This window comes from Aquarana catesbeiana, linkage group LG09, assembly GCF_042186555.1.
Source record: "Aquarana catesbeiana isolate 2022-GZ linkage group LG09, ASM4218655v1, whole genome shotgun sequence".
NCBI classification, from domain to species: domain Eukaryota; kingdom Metazoa; phylum Chordata; class Amphibia; order Anura; family Ranidae; genus Aquarana; species Aquarana catesbeiana.
In genome coordinates, this window is record NC_133332.1 from 107,335,365 (window position 1) to 107,362,094 (window position 26,730).

The 26,730-nt window shown below is 40.7% G+C and overlaps 1 protein-coding gene across 4 annotated transcripts in view; it reads right to left on the reverse strand.

The window, feature by feature from the left end:
* The window catches only part of IL13RA2 (interleukin 13 receptor subunit alpha 2), a 108,889-nt gene extending 86,130 nt beyond the window's left edge, over positions 1–22,759 (reverse strand). Inside the window, exon 1 of one of the 4 annotated variants that reach the window (XM_073599122.1) lies at positions 22,607–22,759. In XM_073599122.1, the coding sequence (XP_073455223.1) occupies positions 22,607–22,728 (122 nt within the window). In that variant the 5' untranslated portion in view covers positions 22,729–22,759. The remainder of the gene's footprint in view (positions 1–22,606) is intronic. The other 3 variants (XM_073599124.1, XM_073599123.1, XM_073599125.1) reach the window with 3 other exon arrangements.
* Positions 22,760–26,730: the final 3,971 nt, after the last annotated feature.

Here is a 26,730-nt window from a genome sequence, read left to right on the forward strand (position 1 = left end):
CCCACTGATCACCCGGTGTGTGACACAAGTTTGGTTTTAGGGTCAGATAGGGTCTGTGTCATCCCAGGCAGCGTCAGGTTAGTGCCAGTACCGCTAACACCCACGTACGCAGCATACACCTCCAATAGTGGTATAGTATCTGAACGGATCAATATCTGATCTGATCAGATCTATACTAGCGTCCCCAGCAGTTTAGGGTTCCCAAAAACGCAGTTTTAGCGGGATCAGCCCAGATACCTGCTAGCACATGCGTTTTGCCCTTCCACCTGGCCCAGTCCAGCCCACCCAAGTGCAGTATCGTTCAATCACTGTCACTTACAAAATACTAAACACATAACTGCAGCGTTCGTAGAGTCAGGCCTGATCCCTGCGATCGCTAACAGTTTTTTTGGTAACATTTGAATCAGTCGCTAACAGTCAGGAGCTTTTTTACCTGTGAGTCTCACTACTGTACCACTAAATTTAGAGCCCAAAATGGCAAATCGCGGTTACACTAGTGAAGAGGCCTACACGTTTCTGAGCATGACAGATAGTGAAGAGGAGGTCACTCATCTGTCAGATTCAGGCTCAGAATACGATCCTGTAGACGACAGCGGATCCATGACAGATAGCTCTGACGATGGAGTTGTGGTCCCTGCCAAGGTCAGGCATACCCGACCCCAATCCTCTTCTGCTGTTGTTGAGGTGCAGGAACCGCAGGTCCCTCGTATGGAGCAGAGCAGTACTAGCGCCGCTTTTCCTTCTGGTGAACTGGCAAGCAACAGCGGCCTAGTACACCCTGGTTGTAGTCAAACCAGCACTGCAGTAGCACTTGGTGATGTGGCGAGTCCCATAAGTACAGTTCAAGCTGGTGAGGTGGCAAGCACAAGTAGTGTCCCGCTGCTACTGAGAAGAAGACAAACACAGGCCCATCGTACCCATAGTGCCCTTCCTGCTGCATTCGCCAATCCTAATTGGGAATCCACCACTTCTGCAGCACCCGTACTTCCCCATTCACATCCCCAACCAAATGCGGTCGGCTGCATGAGAGGCATTTTCTTTATGTCCTCCCGAGTACTCCTACCCAACAAACCCCCCAAAAAAGATGTTGTGTCTTCAGCAAGCGCGGATATAAGCGTGACGCCCATTACTATTGTCCCTCCTGTCCTGACAATCCTGGTCTTTGCATTGGTGAATGTTTTGAACGCTACCATACACTAGTTGAGTATTAGCGTAGAGTACAGCAGTGCACAGACTAGGCACACTTTCACAGGGTCTCCCAAGATGCAATCGCATTTTGAGAGACCCGAGCCTGGAACCAGTTACAGTTATAAAAGTTACAATTACAAAAAAAAAGTGTAAAAAACAAAAAAGTAAAAAAAAACAAAAACAAAAACAAAAAAATATATAAAATAAAAAAACAAAAATAGTTGTCATTTTATTGTTCTCTCTCTCTCTATTCTCTCTCTATTGTTCTGCTCTTTTTTACTGTATTCTATTCTGCAATGTTTTATTGTTATTATGTTTTATCATGTTTACTTTTCAGGTATGGAATTTTTTTATACTTTACTGTTTACTGTGTTTTATTGGTAACCAACTTTTTGTTTTCAGGTGCGCCATTCAGCTGCAGCGCGGATTTATTTATCTTGACAGCAACAGCGTTTTCTCCCACGATACATAAAGTCGTGACTCCAGCTCTGTCGGAGGTGATATATGCCGAAGCATGGGGGCAGCAGGAACGGAGGAGCGATTTGCTCCTAACTTTTGGGATGGATGCCCCCATGCTTCGGCATATTTAAATGGTGCATGTATGCCCATCATTAGAAGTGGGTGGATGAAGGGAGGTATTCTAATGGTGGGCATACCCACCAAACAATCTCTTTTTTTCGTTCAGCCCACAGGCTGCATAAAAAAAAGATTACAATATATGCCCAACAAGGACCAGCAACATACTGGTATGTTGCTGGACTTTGAGTGGTTATACCAGAATGATGCCTGCAGGTTTAGGTATCATCTTGGTATCATTCTTTTCAGCCAGCAGTCGGCTTTCATGTAAAAGCAATCCTAGCGGCTAATTAGCCTCTAGACTGCTTTTACAAGCAGTGGGAAGAAATGTCCCCCCCCTCCCACCGTCTTCCATGTTTTTCTCTGGCTCTCCTGTCCTGAGAAGAGTTCCTGTCACTACCTATTGCTATCATAGGGGAGATTTACATTCCCTGACATAACAATAAAAATGATTAAAAAAAAAGAAAGGAACAGTTTAAAAATAAGATAAAAAAGCAAAAAAAAATAATAAAGAAAAAAAAAAAGCATCCCTGCCCCCCCCTGCTCTCGCACAAAGGCGAACGCAAGCGTTGGTCTGGCGTCAAATGTAAACAGCAATTGCATCATGCATGTGAGGTATCACTGCGAAGGTCACATCGAGGGCAGTCATTTTAGCAGTAGGCCTCCTCTGTAAATCTAAAGTGGTAACCTGTAAAGGCTTTTAAAGGCTTTTAAAAATGTATGTAGTTTGTCGCCACTGCACGTTTGTGCGCAATTTTTAAGCATGTCATGTTTGGTATCCATGTACTTGGCCTAAGATCATCTTTTTTTATTACATCTACATTTGGGCAATATAGTGTGTTTTAGTGCATTTAAATTAAAAAAGTGTGTTTTTTCCCCAAAACATGCGTTTGAAAAATCGCTGCGCAAATACTGTGTGAAAAAAAATATTAAACTCCCACCATTTTAATCTGTAGGGCTTTTGCTTTAAAAAAATATATAATGTTTGGGGGTTCAAAGTAATTTTCTTGCAAAAAAAAATATTTTTTCATATAAACAAATAGTGTCAGAAAGGGGTTTGTCTTCAAGTGGTTAGAAGAATTGGTGATGTGTGACATAAGCTTCTAAATGTTGTGCATAAAATGCCAGGACAGTTCAAAAGCCCCCCAAATGACCCCATTTTGGAAAGTAGACACCCCAAGCTATTTGCTGAGGGGCATGTTAAGTCCATGGAATATTTTATATTGTGACACAAGTTGCAGGAAAAAGATTTTGTCACTAAATGATATATTGCTCAACCATGCCATGGGCATATGTGGAATCACACCCCAAAATACATTCTGTTGCTTCTCCTGAGTACAGGGATACCACATGTGTGAGACTTTTTGTGAGCCTAGCCGGGTACGGGACCCCCAAGCACCGCCTTCGGGCTTTCTAAGGGTGAACATTTTTGATTTCACTCCTCACTGCCTATCACTGTTTTGGAGGCCATGGAATGCCCAGATGGCACAAACCCCCCACAAATGACCCCATTTTGGAAAGTAGGCACCCCAAGCTATTTGCTGAGAGGTATGGTGAGTATTTTACATACCTCACTTTTTGTCACAAAGTTTTGAAGATTGAAAAAAGAAAAAAAAATACAATTTTCTTTTCTTTCTTCATTTTCAAAAACAAATGAGAGCTGCAAAATACTCACCATGCCTTTCAGCAAATAGCTTGGAGTGTCTACTTTCCAAAATGGGGTCATTTGGGGGGTTTTTGTGCCATCTTGGCATTTTATGGCCTTCGAAACTGTGATAGGTAGTGAGGAGTGAAATCAAAAATTTACGCCCTTAGAAATCCTGAAGGCGGTGCTTGGTTTTCGGGGCCCTGTACGCAGTTAGGCTCCTGAAAAGTCCCACACATGTGGTATCCCCATACTCATAAGAAGCAGCAGAATGTATTTTGAGGTGTAATTCCACATATGCCCATGGCATGTTTGAGCAATATATCATTTAGTAACAACTTTGTGCAACAAAAAAAAAAAAGTTTGTAATTTTCCCGCAACTTGTGGCAAAATATAAAATTTTCCATGGACTCAACATGCCTCTCAGAAAATAGCTTGGGGTGTCTACTTTCCAAAATGGGGTCATTTGGGGGGGGCTTGAACTGTCCTGGCATTTTATGGCCTTCAAAACTGTGATAGGTAATGAGGAATGAAATCAAAAATTTACGCCCTTAGAAATCCTGAAGGCGGTGCTTGGTTTTCGGGGCCCCGTACGCAGCTAGGCTCCCAAAAAGTCCCACACATGTGGTATCCCCGTACTCAGGAGAATCAGCAGAATGTATTTTGGGGTGCAATTCCACATATGCCCATGGCCTGTGTGAGCAATATATCATTTAGTGACAACTTTTTGTAATTTTTTTTTTTTTTGTCATTATTCAATCACTTGGGACGACAAAAAAAATAATATTCAATGGGCTCAACATGCCTCTCAGCAATTTCCTTGGGGTGTCTACTTTCCAAAATGGGGTCATTTGGGGGGGTTTATACTGCCCTGCCATTTTAACACCTCAAGAAATGAGAAAGCTGTGTAAATTCCAGAAAATGTACCCTAGTTTGTAGACGCTATAACTTTTGCACAAACCAATAAATATACGCTTATTGACATTTTTTTTTACCAAAGACATGTGGCTGAATACATTTTGGACTAAATGTATGACTAAAATTGAGTTTATTGGATTTTTTTATAACAAAAAGTAGAAAATATTTTTTTCTTCAAAATTTTTGGTCTTTTTCCGTTTATAGCGCAAAAAATAAAAACCGCAAAGGTGATCAAATACCATCAAAAGAAAGCTCTATTTGTGGGAACAAAAGGACGTAAATTTTGTTTGAGTACAGCAATGCATGACTGCGCAATTAGCAGTTAAAGCGATGCAGTGCCAAATTGTAAAAAGTGCTCTGGTCAGGAAGGGGGTAAAACCTTCCGGGGCTGAAGTGGTTAAGCCCAGTGTGCATGGAGCCTGACATGTATTGCTTGTATAAATTACACCCCTTACACAACACAAAAGACTTTCAAACCTCTCTTCCTTAACCTCAAGATCTACTGAGTCAGCTTTTGACTCACTTGAGATGACTCTCACCTCATTAATCACTGTCTGTCCCTCTTTGCCAACGCCAATCTTTTAAGTAGTTTCCAGTGAACCTCTGAATCACATTTAAGTCCACCTGAACCCTCTTAAATCATTACTGTAATGTAGCCAGGCTGCACATACAATAATAAAAATGCTCTACAATTTATTCCGGAAAGTCACAGCAGTCCAGGTCTTTGAGGCAATCCTTATAAACACTGTCCTTATTTAACAGCAATGCCCAGGGAGCAAAACAATTTTGACTAAGGTGGTACTTAAATGTTTGTGTTGGGACACAGGAGAGCTTGTGTGTAAGAGCTGCAGTCTGACTCTGCTTTGTGCTGGCAGCATAGGCTCCATTAAACTTTGCCACACCGGTAAAAAAATGGAGGAATATTTATTACTGTATATGCAAACTAACTGCATTACAGTAATAAGTCGGCATTAATTCATCATCCTCTAAATTCAAAGCTATTATAGTGGGACTGTGATAGTGCAGTGGACAATGTGACACTAACTGAAACTTTGTGGGAACTGACTAACTGCCACTGACATCTCCAGTGACACTAATACAGTGGCCAATGCTAATAATATACACTGCCACTCTACTAATGACACTAACTGAGAAGTGGTTAACATCTAGGGGCAATCAGTGGGTTATTTAGGCTCCTAACAATGTATAATGTGTGTAATATGTGCTGCTTTTTACTACAGATCGATTTGTTTCTTTTCCCTGCTCGGCATTGAAAAGAAACAAAGTGATCATTCCCTCTGTATAGAGTCTTGTGTTGTTTGTCAACACAGGGCTTTGATCTGTGATTTGACAAAGCTGATCAGCAGGTCCTGACCATGAATCATTGGCTGGGATCTGCTGACAAAACTCCTGCTGTGTCAAATCACAGGGGAGTAGCCCAAAACCCCAGAGACAGGCAGCAAGGTACGGGAACATCACTGTACCTGTAGGAGCTGACCTGTCGCAGTATATGTACTGCGGCAGCTTGGCAAATGTTTAATCAGCTCCATTTGCCAAAAAACATGAATTTAAAGCAGACCAAAAGGATTAAAATCTTCTATGCATACTCCTGGCCTTTATTGGCCTTCATTCAAATGTTCCTATTTCTTTTTGGAAAAAAATCCCTCTTATATGTCACAAGCTCTACTTTACAGTTCAGCCTCTCTACTCTTTTCTATCTCAAACATAAAAGAAAGTGCAAAAGCCAAAACTTTTAGTTTTCAATACGCATAGAGTGGTGATGGGTTACAACTTCTGTTTGGCCTTCCGTGGTTTGTATTGCTGTGGAGGTAGGAAAACGAATTATTAAACAGAATTCTTGGAAGCTCCAGCCTGTTGAACAAAGATCACTTATTAGGGTATGACATTAAACATATCCAACATGATTGGGGCCCTCCTTTGCTCAGGGATTGACAGTGCCAGATCTGTTGATCTTGGGCACTGCAGTCTGTGTTCTAATATGATTTCTGTATCCCAGATAGGGAGTGTCACTCTCTACATCTGTCCTTGCAACCATTGTTCTGGTAACCATTGTTATCAGTACTGTAAGTGAGGTTATTGTCTGTGACACTATCTCTATTTTTCCTGTTGCCCAATGTGATCAGAACCACATGCGAGGGTAAATCCTAAGTACAGAGCAGTCAAAACAAGAATAGAGGGAAAATCTCTTAATTGGGACACTTGCTGTGGTGACATCTAGGATGGGTCTTCCACCACCACCAAGAGTAGGGATGAGCTTCGAGTTCGAGTCGAACTCATGTTCGACTCGAACATCAGCTGTTCGCAAGTTCGCCAAACAGCGAACAATTAGGGGTGTTCGCGGCAAATTCGAATGCCGCAGAACACCCTTTAAAAGTCTATGGGAGAAATCAAAAGTGCTAATTTTAAAGGCTTATATGCATGGTATTGTCATAAAAAGTGTTTGGGGACCTGGGTCCTGCCCCAGGGGACATGGATCAATGCAAAAAAAAAGTTTTAAAAACGGCCGTTTTTTCAGGAGCAGTGATTTTAATAATGCTTAAAGTGAAACAATAAAAGTGTAATATTCCTTTAAATTTCGTAGCTGGGGGATGTCTATAGTATGCCTGTAAAGGGGCGCTTGTTTCCTGTGTTTAGAACAGTCTGACAGCAAAATGACATTTCAAAGGAAAAAAGTCATTTAAAACTACTCGCGGCTATTGCATTGCCGGTCCGACAATACACATAGAAGTTCATTGACAAAAACGGCATGGGAATTCCCCACAGGGGAACCCCGAACCAAAATTAAAAAAAAAAATGACGTGGGGGTCCCCCTAAATTCCATACCAGGCCCTTCAGGTCTGGTATGGATATTAAGGAGAACCCCGGGCAAAATTTTTTTTAAAAATGATGTGGGGGTTCCCCCTAAATTCCATACCAGGCCCTTCAGGAATATTACACTTTTATTGTTTGACTTTAAGCATGATTAAAATCACTGCTCCCGAAAAAATGGCCGTTTTTAAAACTTTTTTTTGCATTGATCCATGTCCCCTGGGGCAGGACCCGGGTCCCCAAACACTTTTTATGACAATAACTTGCATATAAGCCTTTAAAATTAGCACTTTTGATTATTCATGTTTGTGTCCCATAGACTTTAACGGTGTTCGCACGTTTGAATAAATTTTTTTCCTGTTTGCATGTTCTGGTGCGAACCGAACAGGGGGGTGTTCGGCTCATCCCTAACCAAGAGCTTTCTGCTACTTTCTGTTGTGTCTCCTGGACTGGGCATTAAGGGAAATCTCCTCAATTGAATATACTGTGGATGGTAAAATAAATTCTGAGAGGAGTACCAACAATTCATTACGCTATCCGAAATGAAAAAAAGTTTTGGTTTAATATTTTTTTTATATAGGGACCGCAAGGACAAAAGGAAAGCTAAAAGCTGTGTTGGTAAAGAATACTAACTGTTTTGAGATAGAGCTAGATCTATAGGAAATGGTAGTCATAAGAATAGTTAAATAATAGTCACAGAAAATATCATAGTGTGTATCAAATCAATTGATGGACAAAAGGTGGATGACTTTTTAAAAACATCTGGACCAACATAAACTACTTTGCTACTTATATATTTTTTTTTAATCTTTTGTTTTGTCATATTTTGATTGACAGTGAAATATAGGCACATATTGGCTCTAACTTTAGTTGCTATCCATATGCTAAGCAGTGTAATTATCCTTCTTGCCAAATTACTCTTGGCAAATTACTGTTCCATAAATTTCTTATTTTGAATAAGTCATCTGGAAGTTAAATTTATTTTAGCAAATGCCTATTGTCAGAACTCAATCCAAAAAGTGAGATGAGAGGGCAGTGAAGTACAATCAGTGTGCTACATAGTGTGCAATTAGTAATGATGAGTTGAAATGGGGGGGGGGGGGATATCTGGGGCCCCCACTATTTTAAAAGAGGGATTCCAAATTCCAATAAATCGCCTGCCTGTAGACCTGCACAACCTAACATTTCTGACCTGTTAGGCTGCATACTTTGATGGATCTGGTATGGATTTTGGTAAGAACCAATGATGTTTTTTTTTCTTGTTTTTTTTGTATGGGGTTCCAACTGAAGTCCATTTATATTGGGGGGACAAAACGCCATTGTTTTTTTTTATGTAAGGCATCCTCCCTGCCTCTTCGTTTACATTCACTTGTCAGCTGTGATTCCTGACAGCTGAATGAGCTGGGTGAGGATGCTTCACTGGCTGTTCAGACACTGGTGGCTGCTGGTTCCCTAACAATCAGCTTAAACAGGAAGCTGTCCCTATACTAGTGGTAATATTGCTGCTAAATTTTTCACTTTCCACTGCATGTAGCTGGAGGGTCATCTCAGCTGAACACTTCATTTAGATTGGCCGATCACCAAACACTGAACATGCAGAATTTAGACCAAACCCTTAGCTCCCCCCTATACTGGCTACAATAAAATAGCCCTCCCTTTCTTCCTTCCTAAAAATTCCTATCACTTCCTGCTACATCTTTGGGACACAAGGGGAAGGGAAATCTCTCCAATAAGAGACATCAAAAAATAAACTGAAAGAATGTTTTCCACTCTATTACTCTATCCAAAGCTTATATATATATATATATATATATATATATATATATATATATATATATATATATATATATATATAGCTATCACATCTCTTGGTACGCGTTCGGGTAGATAGGACGGCTTTGGCCAGTGCTAAGCCCTATCTATCACCAATTTGTGGGATTTAGTCGCTGGGAGCAGGTCTGCTATCATTTTCTGCAGATAGGGACGGAGTTCCCCTGGGGGGACCAATTCTGGAATGCCTCTAAATTTCATATTGTTCCGGCTGGAACGATCTTCTGTGTCCACCATTTTGATTTTTAGGTTGGAGGCATCACTTACTGTGTCTTCCTCTGCTGTTAGCTTCCTTCTTTGTTTCACAGGGCTATTAAATGTAGATTGTGGAGATAGGTCTCCATTATCTGTAACAGAAGGGTCATGCTGTTGTGAGGTATTCCGCACTGCAGCAGTCATCCCCGTTCTCCTCTGGAACAGACTCCTTACCGGAACCTTATTCTGGAATATCGCTATATATAGATCTAACACAGGCAACTATTCAAGCCCGCAAAAATCTCCTCACCATTACCAAAATCTTGAGGAATAACAATATTATCTACAAATGGAAATTCCCGACAAAGCTGTCCATTGAAAAGAACAACAAAACCTGGTAACCACCCTAGACGAAGGTCTGGAGTTGGTGAAATCTTGGGGTCTCCTTCCACAAGATGAAGATGACATCTCGGACCCAACGACGCATTCATAAATGTTCAGTGCTAATCTGATCTCCACACAACAACGGCCCCTGATTACCTGCCATCATAATGCATACTAAGATCCTGCCCGGTTGGACATTTTACCCCCCATTGGATATGTGTACAGAAGACCTCTGTACCCAACAAACTCCCTCTCATCATAGAGTATGGGACTACAACAATACAAGTTTCCAATTCCTTTTTCTCGTTTTGTTTATTTTTAGTTTACGTTACCACGTTTGCTTTACCTCATGCCTGAAACATAAATATACAGAAGAAAAATCGTTCACCTGCATTACACCTATCTTCAATGGTACTTAAGTTATTATCGTCGAACATGAAAGGTCTTAATAGCCCTTACAAGAGATGGGCACTTTGGAAGGAAGCAGAACGTCATCACTGCAATGTATTATGTGTACAAGAACTTCCTGTCTGCAAAACCTCCCAGCTGTACCCACAAACACTTCCCCCATGTTTACCAAGCTAATTTCAAGAAAAAGAAAAGAGGAGTTATGATAGCAGTAAAAGATTCACTATCAAGATACATAGTTGTTGGAATTCAACATGAATATCGTATTTGTACATATATTTCATTACGATACCTAAGAGAAGAAAAACACACATGGTTTTTTGAAAAGGCTGAAAAATGTCAAACTTCCGGAAACGACAGGATGTGACCTCCTAGGTTGGAATGTGTTCTATAGCTCCCATTGCGCATGACAATGCTGGCTCCGACCTGTCTATGGGAATTTCCTGATTAGCTACTATCCACCCAGGCTTCAAAGGCAGATAAACTGACAGGGATGATGGATGAGGTTAGATACAGGAGATCAAGGGCCCAGGTGTGTGTGAAACCAGACATCTGTCGGACGATGGCAATGCATGGACCAACACTGCCCCCCAGAGGACAAAACGGTCCATATGATGGCCTGTTGAGGGAACACCCCAGAGACACTGTGATTCGTCCAAAGGCAAAGTTGGGCAGGCAAAAAGGGGGGGGGGTCAGGATGAGGTATGTTTGTTAAAAGGAGTGTGGACTAAAGAAACAGTTTCTTGAAGACCAGAGGACCAGCCGAGGAGGATGTGCTAAGTATCACTCTTGTATGGTGTTATGAGTGTAGGCCTTGTAATATTGCAATTTCTGGTAGTGTCTTTATGTTAGTTTTCCTAATTATGCTGTTTTAATACATTCCTATTTTTATTGGGAAATAAATGTAACTTGTTTTACTAGCAGCACCGTGTGTTTGGTTTCATAGCTAACTTGGTATTATTGTGATATTAACAATAGCATGTGCTCAGAGTTTAAAAGGCCAATTAATGATAGGGACTAGACAAATTAATACGCAGATATAATAATAGTTCAGTGACAGATGAAGAAGGTAGATATATAATCCTTATTGCAGAATCCAATGGAGTACTATACACCCTCGTCAATATCTACGCTCCCAAAAAGCAACAAATACGATTCAAAGCTCGCTTAATCCAAAAAGGCCACCTTTTACTTTGCGGCGATTTCAACATTCCCATGGACCCCGACATGGACACTACCACCTGAAATTCAGCGAGGAAACCCAGACTTAAACAATTTCTGATGCAGGAGGATCTACATGACCCGTGGCGCTATCATCATACCACAGAAAGAGACTATACTTTTTTCTCCCATCCCCATAACACATACTCAATAATTGACTGCTTTATTACAGATAGAACTCTTCTCCATAAGGTAACGGGGACACAAATTTACAACATCACATGGTCCAACCATGCCCCTATTTTGCTAGAAATCACAGAGGAGGGCACTGGTAAACATATGCCGTTGTGGAGAAATAACACTTACATATTGTCTCACCCAGAATATGTGCAGGAGTTGAGGCCACAATTGGAGGAATTCTTCTCATTCAACTCATCCTCTAGTAGTATCTTCAATCTCTGGTGTACGCATAAGGCCTTTGTTAGGGGAGTGCTAATTCAGATGGCCTCCAGGGAGAGGAAAAAGAGGAAATTACAAATTTCCACTCTTCTGGCTGATATAGCCTCTGTGGAAGCTCAGCACAAACAATCTCCCCATCATGCAGTACTGTCCCGCCTTGTAATCCTTAGAGAGGAACTTAGAATAGTTTTGATATCTGAACATGATAAATATATCAAGGGCCTTAAACTCACAGCCTGCTCATAAAATAATAAAGCAGGGAAAAGAATGGCCAAGCAATTAAAACAAAAAAGAGCTAGGGAAAAAATTACCCGACTGTGTCACCACAAAACAGGTAAATACGCCCTTGACCCTTCAGATATAGCCCAAACATTCAGGGATTATTATGCAGCATTGTACAATCTAAAAGAAGATCATGACACCCCTCAACCCAACACTCAGGTAATATCCAACTTCCTAAAAAACATACATTTACCTGCACTTGATGAAGCCTCACTGTACCATCTTAACCGCCCTATAGAAAGGCAAGAAATTATAAATGTTATTACATCTCTTCCGCTGGGAAAATCACCGGGAATGGATGGACTCTCCTCAGAATACTATAGAGCCCATAATCCAATTTTAAACCCTTATTTGGTTGAACTATACAACCTAGCTGTCCTCACAGGTTACTTCCCAAAGGAAATGTTAGAAGCTGTTATTGTGACTCTCCCTAAACCTGGAAAAGAGCCAGACCACCCACAAAATTTCAGGCCCATATCGCTTCTAAATTCTGATTTAAAAATATACTCCAAACTGCTTGCTAACAGACTCTTGGATTTAACTCCACTCTTACTAGGGCCGGAGCAAGTAGGGTTTGTGAGGGGGAGGCAGGCTCCAGATGGTACACGAAGAATGATCAACCTAATACATCATGCTGAGACTTGTCGGCTGTCTTCACTTCTCCTTGCTTTGGATGCAGAGAAGGCATTCGACAGAGTTCATTTGGAATATCTGTCGCAAGTGCTAACTAAATTTGGGCTGTCTGGGTCCATATTTTCCGCTATTATGACATTATACAAAAATCCTTTAGCGAGAGTGTATGTCGACGGCACCCTGTCTGGATCATTCGATCTTTCAAATAGAATGAGGCAGGGGTGCCCCCTCTCTCCAATTATATTCTTCCTTGCCATCGAACCCTTTGCTGAAGCCATCAGGAGTGATCCTCTGATTCAGGGCCTGCGAGTAGGCCACAGTGAAAACAAAATAGGCCTGTTTGCAGACAATATAATTTTGTCTCTTGCAAATCCCTTCAATTGCCTACTACAAGATCAATTCTAATAAGTGTCAAATTCTGGCCATGGGATTGTCTCAATGCCAAATAAATCAAATGAAAAGGGAGTTTTCATATACATGGGGAGCTAAATCAATCACATACTTAGGCATTCAGCTTACTTATCCCACTGGCCTGCTCTATGAAACCAACTTTACTCCTCTATTGTCCAGCATCTCTGAAGATATGAAATGGATGAGTAAGTCTCAAATGTCTTGGGTGGGCAGAGCAGCTGCCTTTAAAATGCAGGTACTCCCCACTCTACCTGTTTAAAATACTCCCAAACCCTATTCTTATCCCATTCTTCACAAAATGTAACTCCCTCTTAAGGAACTTTATTTGGCAAGGTAAAAATCTGAGAATTGCCCGTTCATCACTACAATTGATGAGAGCGAACGGTGGTATTGGTTTACCAAATTTGCAGGGCTACTATAATGCGTCCTTACTAGACCAAGCTAAAAATTGTTTCAAACCAACTGAGGACATACTATGGGTTGACATGGAAATAAGCTTTATGAAACATCAGGATGCCCTTGCAATTTTATCAGATTCTCTTATGTACCCCCAAGTACTCTCTTTTATTCACCACCCCACAATTGTAGCCACTTTGAAAGCATGGCGTACTTTACGCTCCCGCAAAAAGTACACAGAAAATACATACAAACTAAATATCCCGGTTAAAACATATGAATGGCTAATTAAAGACTTTCCTGCGAGAGACTGCCTTAAACGAGGTATAAACTTCACAAATACTTTACACCTCAGCAGCCTACCTACTGATACCTATAGGTCAATGCAGATTAGACACTATCACTCAACTACCAAGTGTATGGAATGCATAGAAATTCCAAGCTCTATTTGGGATTTCCTCCAAGGGAAGTCAAACAAATCGACCCGTTGAATTTCTTTCTTCTATAACTCTCTATCAGGCCCCTTATTAGCGACTAAAACTCCAGACATGTACAAATGGGAAAAAGATATGCAGAAAGAATTCTCCCTACAACAATGGCTGAAAGCTATACAAATAAGCTTTAGTATGACTGCTTGTGTGGAGCATTGGGAAAATTTTCAAAAAATATATCATAGGTGGTATTTGACACCGTACAGACTGTCAAAAATATTTAAAGATTCCTCGAAATATTGTTGGAGAAATTGTAACTATATAGGGAACCTATTCCATGTTCTATGGAACTGCCCTGACATAGTGTCCTTCTGGGAAATTATAGCTAGAATCATCAGTGAAATCACAGGCCATTACAAATCACTTACCCAGGAGCTAGCGCTATTGAACATAGGCCTAGATTCCTAATCCTTTCACAGTTAAAACAGTGATCGCTCATGTACTATTTGCAGCTAGGACGGCTTTAGCGAGTAAATGGAAAACTTCTGACCTCCCGACTAGAAGAGAAATATGCACGAGGATCAATATACAATGTCAATGAGAAAAAATTATTGGCACTCAAAAAACTTAAAGCACCCCAATTTATAATAAAATGGCAAGCTTGGTTCCTTCACCCAGAAGCAACTAAAGACCTAAAACCTTAACACTATAGTAGTTGCAGCTAACTATTGGTATCACAACTCATATACTGAATACTGTAATACTTGATTAAAGCGTTGGTAACTATTTTATTTTTTTTTTCTTTATTCCCTCCCTTTGTTCAGATTCTGTTGTTAGTGTTCCACATACTTATATTTTTCACTTTTATACTCACATTACAGAATCCAGCCTTCGAGCAATATATTATGTTTCTGTATCCCGAAATTGGCTATCCCACTTACAGTTTGATCCCGTTAGGGGTGAGGGGAAGTATTTCCGCTACCACTATTAAAGATATAGAGACATAACTGCCCCAAGTTATGTTAAACTTTCACATGTTATATTTTTAAATGATAGTTCACTAAATACTGTCCTCGACTTTACATGGTATTGTATGTAGAATTCATGCATATTATTGCTACTCTATCTTTATTGTACTTACCGGTATATAAAAAAATTTCAATAAACACCATTTGAAAGAAAAAAGGAAACTAAATGAGCCACTGGTAATCTGCTTATTTATATGAAATGTTTGGTTTGACAGTAGGTTTAGATACAATAAAGTGTTTGTAATGCCAAAAAAAAAAAAAAAGGTGTGGGATGGCTGGTTGAATGCTCCCAGACTCTCACCAATAGATCTGGTATTTCTCTGGATGATAGTTTAACCTTGGCTGTAATGTTCTCTTCCCGTCTCCTGACTGTACTTTTAGACTATATTGCTGTATACACATGTCAACCTTTCGCTCTACACCCCTGGGCTCCACTATAATCTTGGCATCACAGTGGCTAAGTGGTTAGCACTTCCACCTAGCAGCATTAGGGTTGTTGGTTTGAATCCCAAAAATGGGAATACCTGGCTGGAGTTTGCATGTTCTCTCTGCGTGGGTTTACTTTGGGTGTTGCAATTTTCCCCCACACCCCCCGGGTGATCTATGTACATTGCAAGGATTTTAACAAACTTTGTTGCAGTGTTTGTCTGTGTCCATGTGGGAAAGTGTATCTAATGGTAATGGTTTCAGAATTATAAATCAGCTGCAGCAGCTGCAGAGCACTAATGAGGAAAGCTGCTGGGGCTGCATTCCTTTAGACGTGATTTCCTATTGGGAGTATCTTACCAAAAATTACATTTTTGTTGCAGGGGATGCCTGAAATGTGACTTGTATCTTGGTGCAGACTTTTGGGAAAATCAGTGAGCCAATCACACAAGCAGGAACTGACATACAGTTGTACTCATAAGTTTACATACCCTGGCAGAATTTATGATTTCTTGGTCTTTTTTCTGAGAATATGAATGATAACACAAAAACTTTTTTTTCACTCATGGTTAGTGTTTGCCTGAAGCCATTTATTATCAATCAACTGTGTTTACTCTTTTTAAATCATAATGACAACACAGACTACCCAAATGACCCTGATCAAAAGTTTACATACCCAGGTATTAATACCGTGTATTGCCCCCTTTAACATCAATGACAGCTTGAAGTCTTTTGTGGCATTTGTGGATGAGGATCTTTATCTTTTCAGATGGTAAAGCTCCCATTCCTCATGGCAAAAAGCCTCCAGTTCCTGTAAATTCTTGGGCCGTCTTACATGAACTGCACGTTTGAGATCACCCCAGAGTAGTTCAATGATATGGAGGTCAGGAGACTGAGATGGCCACTCCAGAACCTTCACTTTATTCTGCTGTAGCCAATGACAGGTCGACTTGGCCTTGTGTTTTGGATCATTGTCACGTTGGAATGTCCAAGTATGTCCCATGCACAGCTTCCTGGGTGATGAATGGAAATGTTCCTCCAGTATTTTTTGATAACATACTGCATTCATCTTGTCATCAATTTTGACATTTTTACAGTAATCAATGCTATTTTATAGCACTGATCGCTGTATAAATGCCAATGGTCCCAAAAATGTGTCAAAATTATCCAACGTGTCCGCCATAATGTCGCAGTCCTGATAAAAATCACAGATCGCCGCCATTACTAGTAAAAAAAAATGAATAATAAAAATGCCATAAAACTATCCCCTATTTTGAAGACACTATAACTTTTGCGCAAACCGATCAATATACGCTTATTGTGATTTTTTTTTTTACCAGAAATATGTAGAAGAATACATATTGGCCTAAAATGAGGGAAAAAATGAGTTTTCTATATCTTTTTGGGGGATATCTATTATAGCAAAAAGTAAAAAATATTGTGTTTTTTTCAAAATTGTCCCTCTTTTTTTGTTTATAGCTCAAAAAATAAAAACCGCAGAGGTGATCAAATACCACCAAAAGAAAGCTCTATTTGTGGGGAAAAAAAGTAGGTCAATTTTGTTTGGGTGCAATGTCGCACGACCGCGCAATTGTCACTTAAAATGACGCAGTGCCGAATTGCAAAAAGTGCTCTGGTCAGGAAGGGGGTAAAATCTTCCGGGGCTGAAGCGGTTAAGGACCTTAGATTGTAAGCAACTTGAGGTCAGGGACTGGTGTGCATGTCCAATACATGAAAAGCATTGCATAGGTTGACAGTGCTATATAAATACCTGAAATAAATAAATTATGACTACTGTATTAGGCTGAGATGTAACATATTCATTTTTATGGCTACGTGTCCCCTCTGGAATATTTTGCCTTTCCTTAATAAACTGTTTCCCTGATTTAAAAAAAAAAAAACAGGTTATATAAATATGAATCCATAACATGTATTGATGAGATTATTTTCAGCAAAATTAATGTATAAGGATAGAAATATGTGAGCTGTTCTGCGGACTTGTGAAAGTCAGTGCAAGCTCCAGAGCTGTCATCCTGATCCCCCCTTTCTTTACTTAGTGATCCACTTAAATGGAATAAGCATGTAAATGTCAGGTTAATACAGTTTTTGTAATCATTAATGCATCATTACATTTTTTTTTTTATTGCAAGCCATATAAGTACCTTAATTTGGCCTAGTATCATCTTTTGCAATCTCCTGTACAGCAAAACCTAGTGTTAGAGAAGGAGAAGCAGTGCAAGAAGCCAATTAGCCGTGCTGAAGTGCTTAACAAGGAACATACTGATTGGAGAATAGATCAGAGTGACAGAAAGATGATCTCATCAATCTGCTAATTCTGCTTTCACTGCCCAGTCACTGGATGGGGAGGTACAAGACCTATATTTATTACACATCTGCAGCAGTGAAAAAACTCCTGCTTGTCAGACAGGGTTATGCTGTATGACAGCACAACCCTGGAGGGAGAGAAATACAATCCCTTTGGCAAAACAGATGAACAGATTAAAAAATAAATATATATCAATTTGCCAAGAGTTCACCTTTAAAAATTAAGTCCACCTTAGTGAGGAAAAAAAACGATCCCCTCTGCTCTGCTATGACTAAGCACCCGCCAGGTGTGAAAGGTGTCAAGCACATTGTTCCTGTACCTATGTGATCTTTGTGACTGTATGTATTTTCATTATTTTCAATAAAGGTGTTGCAACAAATTTTTGTTCTATCCCATCTGGGTGATCATTGCAAGGATTTTATCAAACTCTATTGCAGATTCCTATCTTTTTTTTTTGTTTTCTGAAGAAAAAGCTGTTTATTTTCATACATAGTTACATAGTTACATAGTTACATAGTAGGTGAGGTTGAAAAAAGACACAAGTCCATCAAGTCCAACCTATGTGTGTGATTATGTGTCAGTATTACATTATATATCCCTGTATGTTGCGGTCATTCAGGTGCTTATCTAATAGTTTCTCGAAGCTATCAATGCTCCCCGCTGAGACCACTGCCTGTGGAAGGGAATTCCACATCCTTGCCGCTCTTACAGTAAAGAACCCTCTACGTAGTTTAAGGTTAAACCTCTTTTCTTCTAATTTTAATGAGTGGCCACGAGTCTTGTTAAACTATCTTCTGCGAAAAAGTTTTATCCCTATTGTGGGGTCACCAGTACGGTATTTGTATATTGAAATCATATCCCCTCTCAAGCGTCTCTTCTCCAGAGAGAATAAGTTCAGTGCTCACAACCTTTCCTCATAACTAAGATCCTCCAGACCCTTTATTAGCTTTGTTGCCCTTCTTTGTACTCGCTCCATTTCCAGAACATCCTTCCTGAGGACTGGTGCCCAGAACTGGACAGCATACTCCAGGTGCGGCCGGACCAGAGCCTTGTAGAGCGGGAGAACTATCGTTTTATCTCTGGAGTTGAACCCCTTTTGAATGCATGCCAATATTCTGTTTGCTTTGTTTGCATGCCATTGCTGAGCCTATCATCTACTAGGACCCCCAGGTCCTTTTCCATCCTAGATTCCCCCAGAGGTTCTCCCCCCAGTGTATAGATTGCATTCATATTTTTGCCACCCAAATGCATTATTTTACATTTTTCTCCATTGAACCTCATTTGCCATGTAGTTGCCCACCCCATTAATTTGTTCAGGTCTTTTTGCAAGGTTTCCACATCCTGCGGAGAAGTTATTGCCCTGCTTAGCTTAGTATTGTCTGCAAATACAGAGATTGAACTGTTTAATCTGCTGCTTCTAAATGGGAAGTACTGGTTCATCATAATCAGCTAGTTTGCTCTCAGTGTTCTAATCAGAAAGTCTGCAGTGTTGGCATCCCTTTAGAAGCTTTTAACCCTTGTAGAGTATCTCACCAAATGTGACCAACCAATGTGACTTGGCAGTCTTCAGTAAAAATTAGTGAACCAATCACACAAACAGAAAATTACATTTCTGGGGGCATTCTGTGCTCCAGTTTGCCATAGTGCATTGATTTTTATAGAAAATTACAGAGGCTGCAGATTGAAAAGGAAACGTAATGGCTTGTGTAGCAATTATACTATATGCAATATTTTTTTTTATCAATTTTTTTTTATGTTGGCATTTTTTCCATGAAAGTAGAGATACCCTTTAAATCAATTATAGGAACACCGACCCCCCCAGAGCCATAACGCTGTCAGCAAGTGGTTAAATGAAGACACTTAACTTCTTGAATAAATGAGCCTAAATGTCCCTTGAGGGCCGGTTCACACTGCTGCGATAAGGGAACCCTGTGAATTCACTGCAGGTTCCAGGAATGCAGCTATACTTTTATGTTAATTAAACTCACTTGTGTAAAGTAAAAAATCAAATCCCCTCCATTCAAATCCTTTTAGAAAAAACAAACAGTAAAAAGAAAACGCAAACATATGAACATTCAAATGTAATTAAAAAATGTAACTTTCAGGATCCCAGGATATACAGTTCGTATGAGAAATATATGGCAGAATTTCATAGTAACATTAGGGAGAAATTGATAGTAAAGCATTTTGCAGTGCAGTATATTTCCCTGGAAAATGTGCTGAAACTATGCCAAAAATCTTTATCCGATCTGACTTCTCAGAATCACTTCAGGACATTGCCTTTATAGCTGTAACTTATGAACAGCAACTTTCATTTATCTTACAGTACCCTTTTATCGTTTACATTTAACCCATTTAGCACCACAGTTGGACTGATTTATGAATGGAGTGAGTAAATATTCAATTCAATTATTCAGTCTTGAAATATGCAATACTCAGATTGGGTATTTAAAGTGAATAGAAAATAGCTTTTCACATAAATGGATAATTGAAATCAAAACTCACATAACATGTTAACCACTTGCCTACTGGACACTTTTACCCCATTCCTGCCCAGGCCAATTTTCAGCTTTCAGTGCTGTCGCAACACTGTACCCGAACAAGCAAAATTTTTATAATTTTTTTGGGCACTGATAGGCATAACTGATAGGCTGCACTGATGGGCACTGGTAGGCAGCACTGATAGGTGACACTGAAGAGGAGGCACTGATGGGCACTGATTGGCAGCACTGATGGGCACTGATTGGCAGCACTGGTAAGCACTGATTGGCAGCACTGGTGGGCACTGTTGGGACTGCACTGATAATCAGGACATTGATAACCAGTGCCCTGATTATCAGTGTAGACACTACGACCACAGAGCGTGCCGTCCGTGCCCTGCAGGGGGTGCATGGTAGGCACGATCACGGGAAGTTGTCATATGATGGCATCCCAGAACTAGATGTCCGCGCTGTAGCCGTCATTCAGCCATAACGCTGTCAGTAAGTGGTTAAATGAAGACACTTAACTCCTTGAATAAATGAGCCTAAATATCCCTTGAGGGCCGGTTTCCACTGCTGTGATGCGGGAACCCTGCAAATTCACTGCAGGTTCCAGCATCGCATGTCTCCTGGTGGCAGTTCACACTGCCCCAAGGTTGGGAGTGTCAGTTAAAAGAAAATAACCCCCAAATCTGTTTGCATATCGCAGTACAATCTGCAAATTTGGACAGGAATCGGATGCTTACACCCATGCGATCCAATTCTGCTGCAGACCAAAAAAAGGGTCCTGTTGCGATTTTGGTCCGACTGCGATGAGATTTCAGCGATACTATTTATATGGCTGAAATCACATCCTACAGAGATCGCATGCGATTTGCACTGCAGTGCGGTGCGAATCACATCCGATCTCGGACAACGCTGCAGTGTGAACCAGCACTGAAATGCACTTGTGCCTCAGCAGTAACTGTACGTAGAGATATCATCTTCTCATCTGCAAACCAGCAGTGTAGTGTCCCAGGGAATATCACGTCCTCCATTCAAATACAACTGACCCCCACAGCTTAGGATCATAATGTCCATGGAAATGTCTCTGTGCACTCATCCATTGCTCAGCAGCACAATTACCCTAGACATTTGCATGCATATCTACCCATTACTCAGTAGCACATCAGCACATTCTATTTAGGAATGTCTTTGTTTTCCCATCTCTTACTCAGCAGTGACGTGTCACCCTGTCTCCCCATCACAGTTGAGGTATTCTAGAGATGTGTAGGAATATCATTTTACTTAACTTCCCACTAAAGGGAAGGACCAGATAGGATGCTTCTTCAATAGAAAAGTGCAGGGCAATGTTTAAACTTTAATAACTTACAGTTTGTTGGTCTGACTCCAGCAAACTGTGTTTACCCAAAAAAGGGGTTCTTTCAGGTTTTTACTCCAGGTTTCCTTCAGCCCGGGTTCACACTATAATGCGCTGCGGACCGCACAGGAGCGCTGTGCGTCCCTGTTCACCGTTTCGGGGATGAATCAGGGCCGATTCTATGCCTGAATTCGGCCCTGAAACGCAGCCAAAGACTCACAGTGTTTTTGTGCAGTGCGCACCGCAGCCGCCCCGAAGATATGTGAACTGGCTCCATAGGGAGCCAGTCACATTCTCCTGCTATGCGAATTAGATGTGCGGAAACGCACATCTAATTCGCATAGGTGTGAACCCGGGCTAAATGTATATACAGAAATCTCTCTAATGGAGCTAAGGGTAACAGGAAAAACCTGACAATGGTTCTAATCTTTCCCCACTACATGCAAAACCTAAAAAAATAAAAAAAATAAAATAACATTTTTTTGTTTTTTTGGTTATTTTTTTTTCTGAACATACACATTAAAAAGCCTTGCTGACCTAGTGCTGAACAATGGTAGCTGCTTGGCTGTCTCTGACATTAATGATTTATGTGTTATTAACTTAGAACAAGTATGCAGCATGTGAAATCACAATAATGTCAGAGCTTTGCAACTTCTTCCAGGGTCACATACTATGAAAGTATTGAAGCCATTGGATTAGTATAACAATGAAGCCATTTACATGTTTAGAAGATTAGAAAAGTCCTCACATTGCATCTTTATACTCAATGAGAATTATTAAGTTTAGAAACTTCCCTGAAAACACGGTGTGTGTGTGGGGGGGGGGGGGGGGATAAAAAATGTTTAAATAAATAATCAAACAAAAAAAATGAAAAATATTATGCAAAACATCATATTAGTTTATCTGCTGAGATTTGGAGAGATTCTTTTCTAACCTAAACTGCAAATGAAATAACATGCATTTATCAAATGTTTATAATAGCTCATTGACATAAGGACATTAATGTAGAAAATGAAAAATATGTACACATTAGAAGACATTAAGGAAAATACGACTAGCTCTAACAACTTATCTAAAACGATTCCTTTTACTGTTATCCTTCTCTTTCTTTTCATTAAAGGTAAAGATTAAAAAGGTGTTACATCAACAAAGAATTTTTTTTCCCTATTACTAAAATGTACGTTACAAAATCTTCAGCTTCTAATATCCCCTGTGTACCCAGTAGTGGAATAACACTCACCTAGTGCTAGTTGGATCAGCATCCACTGCTGTGCCTCTTGCTGCTGTCAGAGTACAGTTGTAGTAGAGATTTATATATACAAAGGGGAGAGGTGTGGTCAAAAGACGGAAAGCATTTGCCATTAGTTAACACTTCAACATCATTATTACACCGTATTACATTATAATATGAGTCATGACATTATCACTCACTATCCGTGTGCTTATCAGGAAGTAGTACACTTCCCTTTCATTGCTTAGAAAATTGGTACAGTATTCAACATTTTAAAAGGAAAATATATTTACTTATTAGGCATCTCATTGTTTGAATTAAAGCAGATCTTCACTGCATCTGAGCACCATAAACTAAAAACACTATTTATTTAATTTTAATATTCAAAGCAAACTCCCCCATCCATCCATGTCGCCGTGCTTTATTTTGTTAAGAAATCACTTTGAAAAACATCCCCTAGCATTCTGGCCGTGACCATCTTGATTAAGGGCAAATGATTCATGTGGCATTTACTTCCTGAAATCCATTTACCCTTAGCTCAGGAATGCAGGCAGGAGGTTGTACCGAGAAAAACCCTCCACCCCTCCTGAGAACTCCTGGGATGTATAACATGATTTGCCTAGGCAAGAAACAAGGAAGTAACTGAAGCATTGTTGGTGTCCCAGAACTAGACGACCGTGCTGTAGCCATCATTTGGCTATAGCCCGGTTAGCAAGTGTTTAAATGAAGATACCTAACTCCTTGAAAAAAATCAGTCTAAATGTCCCTAAAGGGTCTCTTCCCCACAACCCTGGGCTATGGTTGTGGGGGTCTGTGGGCAGGGAGCTTATCAGAATTTGGAAGCCCCCCTCAGATCACGGCCCCCTCCCCTATGTGAATGAGTGTGGGGTACATAGTACCCCTACCCATTCACCAAAAAAGTGTAAAAAAGTTATAAAAACACAGACAGTTTTTTGTCACCGCCCCCTTGCAACGTTACCGACCCAGCATGCACCTGTTGGTGACGTCGCAGAGGGCGGTGCCACTAGGTGACATTGCTAGGGAGCCCCGCCCTTACCTATATAAGAACTGTCAAACGGCAAGGCAGCCATTCGGCGGTTTGCCTTCATGGCGGGCGGTGAGATTATTCTTTGTTTTAGTTTTTGGGTCAGTGGTGGTGCGGCGGCGTGATTGACTATGGATTTACATCAGGGGACACTGTTTTTTTTTTTTTTAATAAAGGAATTGTCACAAACTGTCTCTGTTTTTTGTTACTTTTTGACACTTTTTTGGTGAATAGGTAGGAATACTATGTACCTCATACTCATTCACATAGGGGAGGCAGGATTTGGGGACCCCCTTGTTAAACAAGGTGCTTTGGGCAGAGCCCCCCCCGCTTCAAAGCACCCACCCCCCCATGTTGAAGACATGTGGTCTGTTATGGTCCTCTTGCCTAACCCCCCCCCCTCCTGGCCTGCCAGGCTGCACGTTTGGATAAGGTGAGGGACAGGTTTCCACGCTCACGGACCTGAAGGCTTGCAGCCTCCCCTTGCACTTACCCCCGAAGGAGTGAGTTAAATAATAAAGGAAAGTTAATTAGGGGTAGATGGCGCTACCTTACCAGGGTACCTTGATTTATAATATAATGAACCTCAAAGGGAAAAAATCAGAAAAACTAAATACAACCACTTTAACACTCATTAGGTAGTGGATCTAGGTGTCCAGCATTACCTGAATGGACTGTACTAACAAGTCAGTCTCATACCTACATGCAGGTGTACACCGTGTGGCTAATCATCATGGATTAATTAAGTGACAACTTATAAAGATCAATATATGACAATCCAAGAAATAAATAAAAATAAAGTCAAATAACATAAAGCACCATGGTTTAAAACCTATGTTGATCCCCAATTGTGTCCAAATGTGCTTTTAAGCATAAAGTGAATTAAATAGTCCCAACATAAGGCATATAGTACAGAACTGCACATTAAATAATATAAACTAGTGAAAAATTAGTGAAAAAATTAGTGAAAAAATTGGTGAGAAAGATATATATTAAAATATAAAAAATTTGTGTATCAAAGTCCAGTATCAGAAAGTAAAAACGTCTGTGGTAGGTGACTTTCGTGAAAACAGCTGATCAGATCCAGTGACTAGCGGTGCTCCCCCTCAAAGATCCCCACTCACCAGCTCCCTGCACCCCTGCAGGGGTAGTAGGCATGTAGTAACAAGCAGCAATGTGATGTGTATGGGTCCTCAGGTTCCACCGCTCCAGCTGTGAAGTATCCTTCAGTATATCCAACTGCAATCAACGTTTGGATAAGGGTCTGGTAACAAGTCGGCCCCTAGATCCCAGCCTCCCCCCCCATGTGAATGAGTATGGCAAATTACCAAAAAAGTGTCAAAAAGTACTAAAAACACAGACACAGTTTTTGAAAATTCCTTTATTAAAAAATAAAAAACAGTGTCCCCCGATGTAAATCCATCATCAATAATGAAGCTCACCGCACCACCGACCCGAAAAAGAAAAAAAAACGCTCCACCCGTCCTGAAGGTAAACCGCCAAAAGGCTGGCTTGCCATTTCACAGTTCTTTTATAGATAAGAGCGGGGTCACTTGACGACGTCACCAGGTGGCACCGTCCCCTTGTGACGTTACCAACCCAGCATGCACAGGCAAAACAGCCTGCCAGGCTGCATGCTCGGATAAGGGTCTGGTATGGATTTTGGAGGGGACTCCACGCTGTTTTTTTTTCAAATTTGGAGTGGAGTTCCCCTTAAAATCAATACCAGACCCGAAGGTAAATGGTTTGTTTTTTATTCAGCTGTCAGCGGCGAAGCCCGCTGTCAGCTGATGACTCATCGGTTGTTTAAGATGCCTTCCGGGCCACGCTCCTTAACAATCAGCTTTTACTGCGTCCTGATTGGACAAAGCTTTGCCCAATCAGGGTGCACAATGCACTGTGTAGTGTGCAGTGCATTGCAGGGTGTTCAGCTGGGTTAACACGAACCGAACACCGTGCACGTTTAGGAGATATTCATTAAACCTACAGGTAAGCTTTATTATAAACTTACCTGTAGGTAAAAATTTACATCCAGAGTTTACTACCACTTTAAGAAATGGTTATAGCCCCCCTTTACTTTATGTTCCATAGGCAAAACAAGAAGTGAGAAGAAATACCTCCAAAGTGGTCATCAGGGTCACTAGAACTAGTGTCCCCATTGAAAGATTTTCCCTCTCTATTACTTTCTGGGGACAACCCAAACTTTATTTTACTTTCACTTTCAATGATCATGGTAAACAGGACAAATAGAGAGTGTGAATCTCCATAATGGGGACACAGACAGCAATACCAGCTGACAGGGGTTCTAATCCCTCTCCACTCTAATCAACACAAAAAAAAGAAGAAAAAAAAGCCTTGCCTTGAGCCCACGTTCACAATGGGCCATTTTGATATGCGATTTGACATGTCAAATCACATGTCAAATAGCTGGCGCCGCACCGATTCCCAAAAGTAGTTCCTGTAGCACTTTTGGCGACTTCGGGGGTGATTTGAATAGACATCTGTGCATGAAATTGCACAGATGTCTATCAAATCGCCCCCCAAAGTTGGACTGCATTCACTGAAATCACGTGAGTTCAGCTGACAATGTGAACCTGAGCTTAGTTACACTTTAACTTTCTTGACAGTCTGCTAGTAAAATGACACTTTCAAGAGTATTGTTGTCCTTTTTTCCACACAAATAGAGCTTTCTTTTGGTGGTATTTAATCACCACCGGGTTTTTTATTTTTTGCGTTATAAATAAAAAAAGCCTGAAAATTTTGTAAAAAAATGCATTTTTCTTAGTTTCTGTTATAAAGTTTTGCAAATTAGTAACTTTTCTTCACAAATTTTGATCAAAATTTATACTGCTTAACCACTTGCTGACCGCCTCACGCAGATATACTGTGGCAGAATGGCACGGGCAGGCAAAATCACGTACCTGGTACGTGATTGCCTTCCCTGCAGGCGGGGGGTCCGATCGGACCCCCCCGGTGCCCGAGGCGGTCGGCTTTGGTCTGGCAGCGATCAGAGATGAGGGGGAGGCCATCCATTCGTGGCCCCCCCCTCGCGATCGCTCCCAGCCAATGAGAATCTTCTCCTGCCTCT